The sequence below is a fragment of the Macaca nemestrina genome, chromosome 2 (assembly GCF_043159975.1).
Source record: "Macaca nemestrina isolate mMacNem1 chromosome 2, mMacNem.hap1, whole genome shotgun sequence".
Taxonomy (NCBI): domain Eukaryota; kingdom Metazoa; phylum Chordata; class Mammalia; order Primates; family Cercopithecidae; genus Macaca; species Macaca nemestrina.
Genome location: NC_092126.1, coordinates 129,921,609 through 129,934,633, shown reverse-complemented (window position 1 = coordinate 129,934,633; position 13,025 = coordinate 129,921,609). Strand labels below are relative to the sequence as shown.

Here is a 13,025-nt window from a genome sequence, read left to right as displayed (position 1 = left end):
TGTTTTATAGTTTTTCTGTGGTGATGGTTTTGTCTTATTGGGAAATACTCCCTCAAATGATTTTCTTAGAAGAGTTTGTGAATGACTGGTAATAATTCCTTAAATGTTTGGTAGAACTCACTAATGTAGCCATTTGGGTCTGGGCTTTTATTTTTGAGACTGAGTCTTGTTCTGTCACCCAGGCTGGAGTGCAGTGGCACGATCTTGGCTCACTGCAACCTCTGCCTCAAGGGTCCAAGCGATTCTCCTGCCTCGGCCTCCCGAGTAGCTGGGATTACAGGTGTGCACCACCACATCCAGCTAATTTTTATATCTTTGTGTGTCCGGAATTGGTGGGTTCTTGGTCTCACTGACTTCAAGAATGAAGCCGTGGACCCTTGTGGTGAGTGTTACAGTTCTTAAAGATGGTGTGTCCAGAGTTTGTTCCTTCAGACGTTCAGATGTGTCTTGGAGCTTCTTCCTTCTGGTGGGTTCGTGGTCTCGCTGTCGAGTGAAGCTGCAGACCTTCGCGGTGTTACAGCTCTTAAAGGCAGCGCGTTTGGAGTTGTTTGTTCTTCCTGGTGGGTTCGTGGTCTCGCTGGCTTCAGGAGTGAAGCTGCAGGCCTTTGTGGTGAGTGTTACAGCACATAAATGCAGCGTGGACCCAAAGAGTGAGCAGCAGCAAGATTTATTGCAAAGAGCGAAAGAACAAATCTTCCACAGGGTGGAAGGGGACCCCACCGGGTTGCCACTGGCTGGCTCCGGCAAGCTGCTTTTATTCCCTTATCTGGCCCCACCCACATCCTGCTGATTGGTCGATTTTACAGATAGCTGATTGGTCTATTTTACAAAGAGCTGATTGGTCCGTTTTGACAGAGTGCTGATTGGTGCATTTACAGTCCTTGAGCTAGACACAAAGTCACAGAGTGCTAGTTAGCTAGATACAGAGTACCAATTGGTGTATTCACAAACCTTGAGCTAGACACAGAATACTGATGGGTGTATTTACAAACCCTGAGCTAGATACAGAGTGCTGATTGGTGCACATACAATCTTCTGGCTAGATATAAAAGTTCTTCAAGTCCCCATCCAGTTCAGGAACCCAGCTGGCTTCACCCAGTGGATCCTGTGCTAGGGCTGCAGGCAGAGCTGCCCACCAGTCCCGCGCTGTGCCTGTACTCCTCAGCTCTTGGGCTGTAGACGGGACTGGGCGCCAGGGAGCAGGGGGTGGTGCCGGTTGGGGAGGCTCAGGCTGTGTGGGAGTACACCCCAGGGAGAGAGCTCAGACATGCTGGGGCTGCAGGTCCTGAGCCCTGCCCCGCGGGGAAGCAGCTAAGGCCTGGCGAGAATTTGAGTGCTGCCCTGGCAGGCTGGCACTGCTGGGGGACCCGGTGCAACCTCTGTAGCTGCTGGCCCGGGTGCTAAGCCCCTCACTGCTCTGGGCCGGCCAGCCGCTGTGTGTGCGGGGCCCCCCCAAGCCCGTGCCAGGGCCCACCGGAACTCACATAGGCCTGCGAGCGCAGCCCTGCTTCCTGCACGCGCCTCTCCCTGCACGCGCCTCTCCCTCCACACCTCCCCGCAAGCAGAGGAAGGAGGCTCTGGCCTCAGCCAGCCCAGAGAGGGGCTCCCACGGTGCTGTGACGGGCTGAAGGGCTTCTCAAGCGCCACCATAGTGGATGCCGAGGCCGAGGAGGTGCTGAGAGTGAGGGTTGCTAGCACATTGTCACCTCTCATTTGGTATAGATGGGGTTTCACCATGTCAGCCAGGCTGGTCTTGAACTCCTGACCTGAAGTGATCTGCCCACCTCAGCCTCCCAAACTGCTGGGATTACAGGCATGAGCCACTGTGCCTGGCATGGGCTTTTCTTTATGGGAAGTTGTAAAATTATTAATTGAGTCTTGTTACTTATTAATGTCTCTTCAGAATGTCTATTTCTTCTTGAGCCAGTTTTGGTAGTTAGTGTCTGTCTAGGAATTTTTACCAGATTATCTTATTGGTATACAGTTGTTTATGGTATTCCCTGTTTCATTGCTGTAAGGTTGGTAGTAGTGTGCCCTCTTTCATTCCTGAGTTTAGTAATTTGAGCCTTTTCCCCCCTACCACAAGTCTTTCTGAAGGTTTTTCAGTTTTGTTGATATTTTCAAAGAACCAACTTTTGTTTTCAGTGATCATCTCTATTTTTCTATTTATTTTCATTTATTTCTGTTCTGATCTTTATTTTTCCTTCTTTCTGCTTGCTTTGGGTACAGCTTGCTCTTCCTCTTTAAAATTTCTTAAAAGGTTAGATTTTTAATTTGAGATCTTCTTTAATATAGGCATCTACAGCCATGAATGTATAAACATTGTTTCAGCTGCAGCTTCCAATTTTTGGTATGTTATGTTTTTGTTTTCATTCATCTCAAAGTGTTTTCTGATTTCTCCTGTGATTTCTTGTTTGCCTTTTAGGAGTGTACTGTTTAACTTCCACAAATTAGTTTCCCAGTATTCTTTCTACTGTTAAATTTTGAGTTCCATTCCATTGCCATCAGAGAAGATACTTTGTATGATTTCCATCTTTTTTAAATTGATTGAGACTTGGTTTGTGACCTAAAAAATTGTGATCTATCCTGGATAATATTCCATGTGTATTTCAAAAGAATATTCATGCTGGTGGTGCTAAGTGGAGTATCCCATTGATATCTATTAGGTCTGTTTGTGCTTTTTTTTTTTTCTTTTTGAGACAGAGTCTCACTCTGTCACTCAGGCTGGAGTGTAGTGGTGCGATCTCAGTTCACTGCAACCTCCACCTCCCGGGTTCAAAAGACTCTCGTGCCTCAGCCTCCCGAGTAGCTGGGATTACAGACGCCTGCCCACCACAGTCAGCTAATTTTTGTATTTTTAGTAGAGACAGGGTTTTGCCATGTTGGCCAGGCTGGTCTTGAACTCCAGACCTCATGTGATCTGCCCACTCAGCCTCCCAAAGTTTTGGGATTACAAGCATGAGCCACCGCGCCCAGCCTCTATTTGGTTTTTATGAGGGGCCTTCAGAAAATTAATGGAAAATGCGTATAATGAAAACACTGTGCATAGGTTTCCAGGTTTTTTTGCACCAAAATAAACGTTTATTAACTTGTTATAGCATGTCTGAATAGCATCTAGTTTGAAGCACTAGGACCAATTTGAAATGAGCCCCTATTAGAGCAACATGAATTCTGCTAACATTGAAGCAAGAACAAACATCAAATTTATGGTGAAGCTTGGGTGGAAGAATGGTGAAATCATTGACTCTTTACAAAAAGTTTATGGAGACAGTGCCCCAAAGAAATCAGCAGTTTACACATTGATAACTCATATTAAGAAGGTTGAAGATGAAGCCCCCAGTGGCAGACCACCCACATCAATTTGCAAGGAAAAGACTATCTTGTTTGTGCCTAAGGGGACTGATGATTAACAGCAGAAACAATAGTCAACACCGTAGACATCTCAATGGGTTTGGCTTACACAATTCTGACTGAAAAATTAAAGTTCAGCAAATTTTTCACTCAGTAGGTGCCAAAACCATTATTACTTGGATGAGCTGCAGAGTCTTGAATGGACATTTTAAAGAAGTGAGAGCAAGACCTGAAGCATTTTTTCTAAGAATTGAAACAGGAGATGAAACATGCCTTTACCAGTACAATCCTGAAGACAAAACACAATCAAAGCAATGGCTACCAAGAAGCAGATGTGGTCCAGTCAGAGCAAAAGGAGACCAGTCAGGAGCAATGGTCATGGCAGGTTTTTTGGGATGCTCAAGGCATTTTGCTTGTTGACTTTATGGAGGATCAAAAAATGATCACATCTGTTTATTATGAGAGTGTTTTAAAAAAGCCAGAGCTTTAGCAGATAAATGCCTGAGAAAGCTTCACCAGAGTTCTCCACCATGACAGTGCTTCTGCTCATTCCTCTCATCAAAGAAGAGTGAATTTGTGAGAGTTTTGGTGGGAAATCATGAGACATCCACCTAAAAGTCCTGATTTGGCTCCATCTAACTTTTTAGTTATTATCTTTAAAAATCTTTAAAGGGCACCCAATTTTCTTCAGTTAATAATGTAAAAAAGACTGCATTGATATGTTTAAATTTCCAGGACCCTCAGTTTTTTAGGGATGGACTAAATGGCTGGTATCACTCCAGAGAGTTTCAAACTTGATGGAGGTTGAGAAATAAAGTTTATAATTCCATTTTCCATGAACTTTTTCAAGTCCCCTCATAGTGTTGTTGAAGTCTTCTGTTTCCTTGATCTTCTGACTAGTTCTATCCATTGTTGAAAGTGGGGTATTGAAGTGTACAGACTATTATTGTTGCACTATTTCTTTAATCCTGTCAGATTTTGTTTTGTGGCGCTCCATTAGGTATATATGTATTTATCATTTTTATGTGTTTCTGATGCATTGACCCTTTTACATTATAAAATATTATTCTGTCTCTGTAGTAAAAAGTCCTGTCTTAAAGCCTGTTTTATCTGTTAGTAGTATGGACACTTTAGTTCTCTTTTGGTGACTGCGTGTTTGTATCTTTGAATCCAAACTGTGTCTCTTACAGGCTGTGGCTGGATCATGGTTTTTTATCCATTATGGTAATCTTTGCCTTTTGATTGGAGTGTTTAATTCATTTTCTTTTAATGCAATTACTGATAAGGTACAGTTTGCCCCTTATTTGTTCTATGTGTCCTATCTTTTTGTTTCATTATTTTTCCATTACTGACTTGTTTTGTATTGAATAGATATTTTCTGGTGTACTATTTTAATTCCCTGTTTTTTAAATATACACACAGGTATTTTTAAAATTATTTTCTTAGTTTTGCCCATAGGAATTAAAATTAACATCTTACAACAATCTAGTTCAAAGAAATAATGAAATTAACTTCAATAGTATGCAAAAATTATGTTCCTATTAAGATCCAGTTTTCTTCCTTTATGTTACTATTGTTCTACACATTACATTTTCATTAAGCCCATCAACACAGCTTTACAATTACTGCTTTATGTAGCTGTCTTTTAAATCAGGAGAAGAGAGTTACAAAAATACATGTATCCTGTGTGTTGTATTTACCTGTGTAGTTACCTTTAATGGGATTTTTTATTTCTTGGTGTGGATTGGAGTTGCTCTCTGATATCCTTTCATTTCAGCCATACTAAATACTCTCCTGGATTTCTTGTGGGGCAGGTCTGGTAACAGTCAACTTGCTTTGTATGTGTTTAAAATAAAAACTTGGGAATGTTTTAACTTCTCCTTCATTTTTGAAGGATGGGTTTTTTAATACATAGAATTCGTAGTTGAACATCTTTCTTTCAGTAATTTGAATGTCTTCCTACTGCCTTCTGTTGTCTGTGGTTTCTGGTGAGAAATCAGCCGTTAATAATACTGAAGATCCCTTGAATGTGATGAGTTGCTCCTCTTTTGTGTTTTCAGGATTGTTTTTTGCACCTGACAGCTTGACTATGATGCATCTGGGTTTGGATCTTGGAATTTATTCTACTTGGAGTTCATTAATATTCTTGGATGTGTGGCTGCACATTTTTTCATCAAATTTGGGGCCTTTGTTTTGCAAATACTTTTTCTGTTCCTTTTTCTTCTCCTTCTTGGACTCCCATGATTTGTATGTTGTTGTGCTTGATGTTGTCCCACAAGTCTCTGTGGTTCTGTTCATTTTACCTCATTCTTTTTTCTTTGTTTCTCAGACTGGATAATCTCAGTTGACTGTCTGAAGTTCCCTGCCCCTTCTTTCTGCCACCTCAGTTCTGCTGTTCAGCCCCTCTAGTGAATTTTTCGTATCAGTTATTGTACTTCTAAGTTTCAAAATTTCTACTTGGTTCATATCTGTAATTTATCTCTTTATTGCTATAAAATTTTCTCATACTTTATCCTTCAATTTTTTATTTTTTAATTTTTTTTTTTTTTTTTTTTTTTTGAGACAGAGTCTTGCTCTGTTGCCCGGGCTGGAGTGCAGTGGCACGATCTCGGCTCACTGCAAGCTCCACCTCCCAGGTTCACGCCATTCTCCTGCTTTGGCCTCCCAAGTAGCTGGGACTACAGGCACCCGCCACCACACCTATTTTTTTGTTGTTTTTCTTTTTTGTATTTTTAGTAGAGATGGAGTTTCACCATGTTAGCCAGGATGGTCTTGATCTCCTGACCTCATGATCTGCCCCCCTCAACCTCCCAAAGTACTGGGATTACAGGTGTGAGTCACCGCACCTGGCCACTATCCTTCAATTTTTTTCAGACATGGTTTCGTTGAGGTGTTTGAACATGCCTGTAATTGCAGATTTTAAAAGTTTATTTAGTGAGTCTAAGTCTGGGCTCCCGCAGAGAGTTTCTGTTGACTGTTTTTTTCCTGTTTGAGTGTTTCATAATATTTTGTTGAAAATTGGGCATTTAAAATAAAATAATGTGGCAACTCTGGAAACTGGATATTCCCCTTCTTCTCCCCCAGGATTTGCTGCTGTTGCTATTTATTGTTACAGCTTGCCTAGTGACTTTTCCTGGACAAAAGCTGTAAAGTCTGTCCCCCTAAGTCCTTGCTTATTTAGTTTAGTGGTTAGCTAATGGTTGGACAGAAAAGTCCTTGTCACCACAACCACTGTCTCCTATCCTTTACTGATGGCTGTGTGTTTGTGTTGGGGTGTGCCATCCACTTTGTATTTGTGTAGACAGTCATGTTCTGCCACAGGTGAGAAATGAGGACCCCCTCAGGTCTTTCCTGGGCATGCACATGGCCTTGCACCTGCATGTGGCTGTCTAGATCTCCAGGAACGTATTGGACCTTTTGAAAGCCCACCATCAACATTGTATTCCCCACATTTTCCTTTATAGTTGTGTTGTTCCCTCAGTCAGCCGCACTGTTAAAACAGTGGCTACTGATTGTTGTGGTCATGTGCCCTGGGGCTAGGGCTTCTCCTGCTGGGCAAACTAGACAGGGCAAATAAATGCAAATCCTGTGAATGGGGCTTGCCAGGTTGCTGCCAGGTAGGTCACATAGTGTCAGTTCTGGGGAGGGGGCTTTTGGGGAACCCATTCTGACCCTTCAGTGGTTGCTAGGCTGCTGGGTTTCAAGGCTACCATGGAGCTGGGGAGATAAGATAATGGGGCTTAGGATAAGTTAAAACACCAAAAAGCTCACATTTCTTACTGAGATGTTGCTATTTTCTTGAATCAACACTCCATGGATTGTTGTAGGCCTTTGGTTTTCCAGAATTCTGAAAAAGTTGCTTTTGACCATTTTTCCAGGTGTTTTCATTGTTTTAATGGAGGTGCAGATTTTTGGAGGTCCTTATTCTGGCATTTTGGAAGTGTTTCACACCCCCTCCTTTTGGAGTAAGGTTTGTGGATAAGATCTCTGCAGCCATGACCAGTGATGCCTGACTCTGTTGTGTGTGAAAGTCAGCAGGCAGAGCCAGTTGTCTTAAGGGACCTGCCAGCTGGCTGGTTTGAGAACTGAGAAGTGGGGTTAATTTCTAATCAAGGAGTTTGATCATAAAGGTGATCAGTACTCACAGACTTATAATTAGATGAGGTCAGATATCCATGGTGCAACTCTTATGGCCTCTGGTGGGGCTGAGGATGCACAGGGACCTCGAGCTCTGGTTCCGGCTTGGTATCTGAGTCAGTTTCTTGTTAGCATGAACAGCAGCTGGCTCCTGTGTGTACTAAGAACCCAGTGCCTTACAGTTGACCCTTCTCTCCCCAGATGACTTCCTGAAGCCACAGATCATCACCCAGCCAGAAACCACCATGGCTATGGTGGGCAAGGACATCCGGTTCACGTGCTCAGCAGCCAGCAGTAGCAGCTCCCCCATGACCTTTGCCTGGAAGAAGGACAATGAAGTCCTGACCAACGCAGACATGGAGAACTTTGTTCATGTCCACGCGCAGGACGGGGAAGTGATGGAGTACACCACCATCCTGCACCTCCGCCAGGTCACTTTTGGGCACGAGGGCCGCTACCAATGTGTCATCACCAACCACTTTGGCTCCACTTATTCACATAAGGCCAGGCTCACCGTGAATGGTATGGGAACACCATCTTTCTTTGTTATAGTGCCAGAATCCTACATACCACACTCCTGATTGCCCTTTCAGCTTTCCATGTAGGATGACTGAGACAGGACACAGACATGCTTCTCTGGGGCGCTATTAAATCATACTGTTGCCTGGGTTTGCCCTAGAGCAAGTTTTGCAGATTTCAAGGGTTATTCTCAATGAGTTACTTGTTTTTGTTGACTTTTAAAAATCTAGTTATTGGCCGGGCACGGTGGCTCACGCCTGTAATCCCAGCACTTTGGGAGGCTGAGGTGGGCGGATCACGACGTCAGGAGATGGAGACCATCCTGGCTAACACGGTGAAACCCTGTCTCTACTAAAAATACAAAAAATTAGCCGGGCGAAGTGTCGGGCACCTGTAGTCCCAGCTACTCAGGAGGCTGAGGCAGGAGAATGGCGTGAACCTGGGGGGCGGAGCTTGCAGTGAGCTGAGATCTCACCACTGCACTCCAGCCTGGGTGACAGAGCAAGACTCTGTCTCAAAAAATAAATAAATAAAAATAAAAATCTCGTTATTGGCCGGGTACTGTGGCTCACGCCTGTAATCCCAGCACTTTGGGAGGCTGAGGTGGGCAGATCACTTGAAGCCAGGAGTTTGAGAGTAGCCTGGCCAATATAGCAAAACCCCATCTCTACTGAAAATACAAAAATTAGCCAGATGTGGTGGCACATGCCTGTAATCCCAGCTACTCAGGAGGCTGAGGCACGAGAATTGCTTGAACCCAGGAGGTGGAGGTTGCAGTGAGCCGAGATCACTCCACTGCATTCCAGCTTGGGTGTCAGAGCCAGACTCTGTCTCCAAAAAAAAAAAAAAAAAAAAAAAAAACTAGTTATTATATTAGGTCAAATTGTGGAGAGCTTAGCCTTGTGTTTTTGTCCATTTCTTATCCTCTGTAAGCCAAGATAATCTGGTTTCCAAATTCCAAACATCCCCTTATCCTGGGGAAGCTGCTGTTTGACAGTACAGCATTGGAGTCAGAGGCTGGCTACTGCTCCAGAGGCTGTGGAGTGCAAGGCTGGTGTGAACCCTGGCCTGAAAGAGACAGTGTCCTGGCAGTTGACAGGTTTTTACTCATTAACCAGCCTTAGAGCTTGTCAAGGGGACCATGTGTTATTTTGTGTTTGGAGCAAAGGGTGGGGAGTAGATAGCTTGAATAGTTTACTATCCCACCCCAGTAACCTAATGGAGTTATCCTGATTACTAACCCTCTAGTTAAAAAGAATTGGCTTGAGAATCATCAGAATGCTGGATCTGCTGTGCTCTTTAAGCCCCCACAGATCATGGGGAAACACCTGCTTTACCACAGTGTGGTCGCGTTGTCTTGGCTTATTCCAAGTCCTCAGAGTTTCTGGAAGACTCAGAGAACTGTTAGACTCTCCCCCAAATTAACATTGACAGGAACTATGGTGGTGCCTGACATGTGGCTGGATGCATCCCACTCTGTCGGGACATTGATCTTTAGGCTGAGCAAGCTAGCAAGCTGAATGCTTCCTGCCTGGGTATACAGCGGTGGGCAGGAACACCCTAATGGGCCATCCCATTCATCCCATGAACACCCGTCCAAACGGATGAGCCATCCCATTGCTCTCCCAGGGTGGAGGCATGCCCGCCTTCCCTCTGTAATTCCATCTCCACAGCGTCTTTCCTGGTGGGTAATTAAGGCAGGCAAGCATCAGGCCCTACCTTGCGTGGATGGGCACCTCCTGCAACCCCCGTATAGACACTGCTATGTAGAGTAAAAGCCTTTGCTTTGAAGGGACTATAGCCAGCCTAGGCTGTACAAGGCAAGGCTGATGGAAGTGTTCCAGCTGTGGTGGGAGAAGCTGGGGGTTCCTGATTCACAGGTGGCAGGAGTGGTCCTGGGCAGACATTGGGAGAAAGGAAGTGAACTGGCACTGGGCACAGTGACAGGTAGGTGTTTGCCAGAAGACTTCCTGGCTTTGCATCTAGCCGACCCTGTATACGTATGTTTTCCAGTGTTGCCATCGTTCACCAAAACGCCCCACGACATAACCATCCGGACCACCACCATGGCCCGCCTCGAATGTGCTGCCACAGGTCACCCGAACCCTCAGATTGCCTGGCAGAAGGATGGAGGCACGGATTTCCCCGCCGCCCGTGAGCGACGCATGCATGTCATGCCAGATGACGACGTGTTTTTCATCACTGATGTGAAAATAGACGACGCAGGGGTTTACAGCTGTACTGCCCAGAACTCGGCCGGCTCCATTTCAGCTAATGCCACCCTGACTGTCTTAGGTTTGGCTACTGCTCCACCGGGGGGGGAGGGGGGGGGACAGGGACTGTCTTAGGTTTGGCTATTGCTCCACGGGGGGGTGGGGGGGACTGTCTTAGGTTTGGCTATTGCTCCACCGGGGTGTGTGTGTGTGTGTGTGTGTGTGTGCTTCTCTCAAATGCTCTGTGTGGCCAGGGGTGGTATGTGTGGTAGGCCTTTCGACCCTGTTTGAAATTTGGGGCTGCTTTTTGAATTAATTTTTCTTAAGTGGTTCTCTCTCTTTAAAAGAAATGATAGCTGGTGAATTCAGAGTCTTCATAGGGTTTAGATATAGAACATTCTAAGAATTGGACAGGATGGATGTGGGCTTGGTCAAGAATAGGGACACGGGCCTGGCACAGGACAGTTAGGGAATAGCGTGGGCTTTTGTCAGCAGAGGTTCACTGTCCCTGTGCAAGCAGCCCCCAGAACGGAGATGACTTAGTGGGTCGAAGGGTCTTCTCCAAAACTTGCCACTCTGATACAAAATGTCAGATGCATCTCATTGGTATGTTGGATTGTCCGTCGTCCAGAAGACAGGGCAGCGCCAGAGCAACTGCGGCTCTGAGAATGACTGAGATCTCTGCTGCCCTCTTGTAGAGACCCCATCCTTGGCGGTGCCCTTGGAAGACCGTGTGGTATCTGCGGGAGAAACAGTGGCCCTCCAATGTAAAGCGACGGGGAACCCTCCGCCCCGCATCACCTGGTTCAAGGGGGACCGCCCACTGAGCCTCACTGAGCGGCACCACTTGACCCCTGACAACCAGCTTCTTGTGGTTCAGAACGTGGTGGCAGAGGACGCGGGCCGATACACCTGTGAGATGTCCAACACCCTGGGCACGGAGCGAGCTCATAGCCAGCTGAGTGTCCTGCCCGCAGCAGGCTGCAGGAAGGACGGGACCACGGTAGGCATTTTCACCATTGCCGTCGTGAGCAGCATCGTCCTGACGTCACTGGTCTGGGTGTGCATCATCTACCAGACCAGGAAGAAGAGTGAAGAGTACAGTGTCACCAACACAGGTCAGGCGCTGCCAGCGGAGCTGACTTTCAAGGAGGGAGGAATGGCAGTGATGCTGGGGAACTGGGCTGGGTTCCAGTGTCTTCAGAACTCCTGAGGCTTTAGTCCCACCAATTCCATTTTAACTTTGAGTAACTTAACCTTAAACAGGAATACTCTCATATATAAGTAACTGACGCACCCTGCAGTTTTCCCTCTCCTTGGTAACTCAGAGGCCATCTATGCACAGGCCCTGCTGCCATGTAGTAGGTTGTTCCTGAAACAATCTCCCAGTGCGGTGCTTCTGTGAATCCTGGCTCCCTTCCCGTCACTGGTCTCCACCTCTTGTGGCATCTGGCATCTGCCGGCTGCGCTCTTCACACTGGGTGTAGAGTAAGGCTGAGCAGGTTCTGGGAGGGCCTATTGCATACATGGACTCCATGCCATCTCTGTACACAGCCCTGATGGTCGTCACTGGGAGGATCCCCTTTCTGAGCCTGACGATGAACGTGTGTCTGCATTTCTTGTGACTGAGACCCTGGTGTTTTATTTGTCCTGTCTTCTTGCAGATGAAACCATCGTGCCACCAGATGTTCCAAGCTACCTCTCTTCTCAGGGGACCCTTTCTGACCGACAAGAAGCCGTGGTCAGGACCGAGGGTGGCCCTCAGGCCAATGGACACATTGAGAGCAACGGTAAGGCCTCAGTAACCGTGAAGCAGAGCTCTGCTGAGACTATGTTTCCGGGTGCTGGAGGTGGCCTCCAGCTCTTTGCAGGGCAGGTACCTGGCATCAGACGGGGCACACTTGGTGAACTAGAAGGCTGTGACTTCTAGTCTGTGACTAAGGGCAGCTATTTTTGGACCAGTCTTTATGAGTTCTGCAAGGTTTTAAAGTCCTGTCCCCCCGCCCAAGGAAGCCACTGGATTGGGCTTAATACCTCCCTGGCAGGATAAAGTAGGCTTGCCTGCAGTAGCAGCTGGAAAGGGCATTACGGGGCATGAACCCCACCAGCCCATTCCTTACATGGGGAATGTGCCCAGGTCTGCTCTGTGAGCCAGTCTTACACTGGAAAGCTGTCACCAGGATAAGGTACTTCCAATGGTGGGGGCCTCTGTGCTCTTGCCCGAGACCGTAGAGGCTCACCTTGTAGAGAAATGAGCTGTTCATTTCACAAGGCCGGCGTACCTGCCTGGAAGCAGTGATAGAAAATACGCTGCTTGCCAGACCAACAGCCCCGCCGCTCTGAAGAACTTTTTAGAAAATGACTATTCTAGTGGCCTTGCTCATTCCTTTCATAAGGCTTACTGGGAAATACCAAGCCCAGAGTTTCTAATCGTGTTGGAATTCACTGCAGGTGTCTGTCCAAGAGATGCAAGCCACTTTCCAGAGGCCGACGCTCACAGCGTTGCCTGCAGGCAGCCAAAGCTGTGTACTGGGTATCACAAAGAGCCGTGGAAAGCGACGGAGAAAGCGGAAGGGACACCTGGGCCGCAGAAGATGGGTATGAGATGCTTCCCGTCGGAAGTAGTTTCTTTCTGAAGTGGAAATTGGGGCTGACCTAGTCAGTACATCAAAGGGGGAGACACATTCTTAGTCCACAGCTGTCTCCAAATTTGGTATTCAGTATAGAAATGGGAAGCTTGGGGAAGCTTGGGCCTGGCTCTCTTAATTCCAGAATAGTTCTCCTAAATAAATCTATGGCATGGTA

At 46.4% G+C, this 13,025-nt stretch overlaps 1 protein-coding gene across 3 annotated transcripts in view; it reads left to right on the top strand.

The window, feature by feature from the left end:
• Positions 1–13,025, top strand: part of LOC105483649 (leucine rich repeats and immunoglobulin like domains 1) — a 127,141-nt gene that overhangs the window by 111,635 nt on the left and 2,481 nt on the right. For all 3 annotated transcript variants that reach the window (XM_071092045.1, XM_011744617.3, XM_071092046.1), the window contains 5 exons: positions 7,690–8,010; positions 10,021–10,302; positions 10,919–11,338; positions 11,885–12,010; positions 12,672–12,818. In XM_071092045.1, the coding sequence (XP_070948146.1) occupies positions 7,690–8,010; positions 10,021–10,302; positions 10,919–11,338; positions 11,885–12,010; positions 12,672–12,818 (1,296 nt within the window). The remainder of the gene's footprint in view (positions 1–7,689; positions 8,011–10,020; positions 10,303–10,918; positions 11,339–11,884; positions 12,011–12,671; positions 12,819–13,025) is intronic.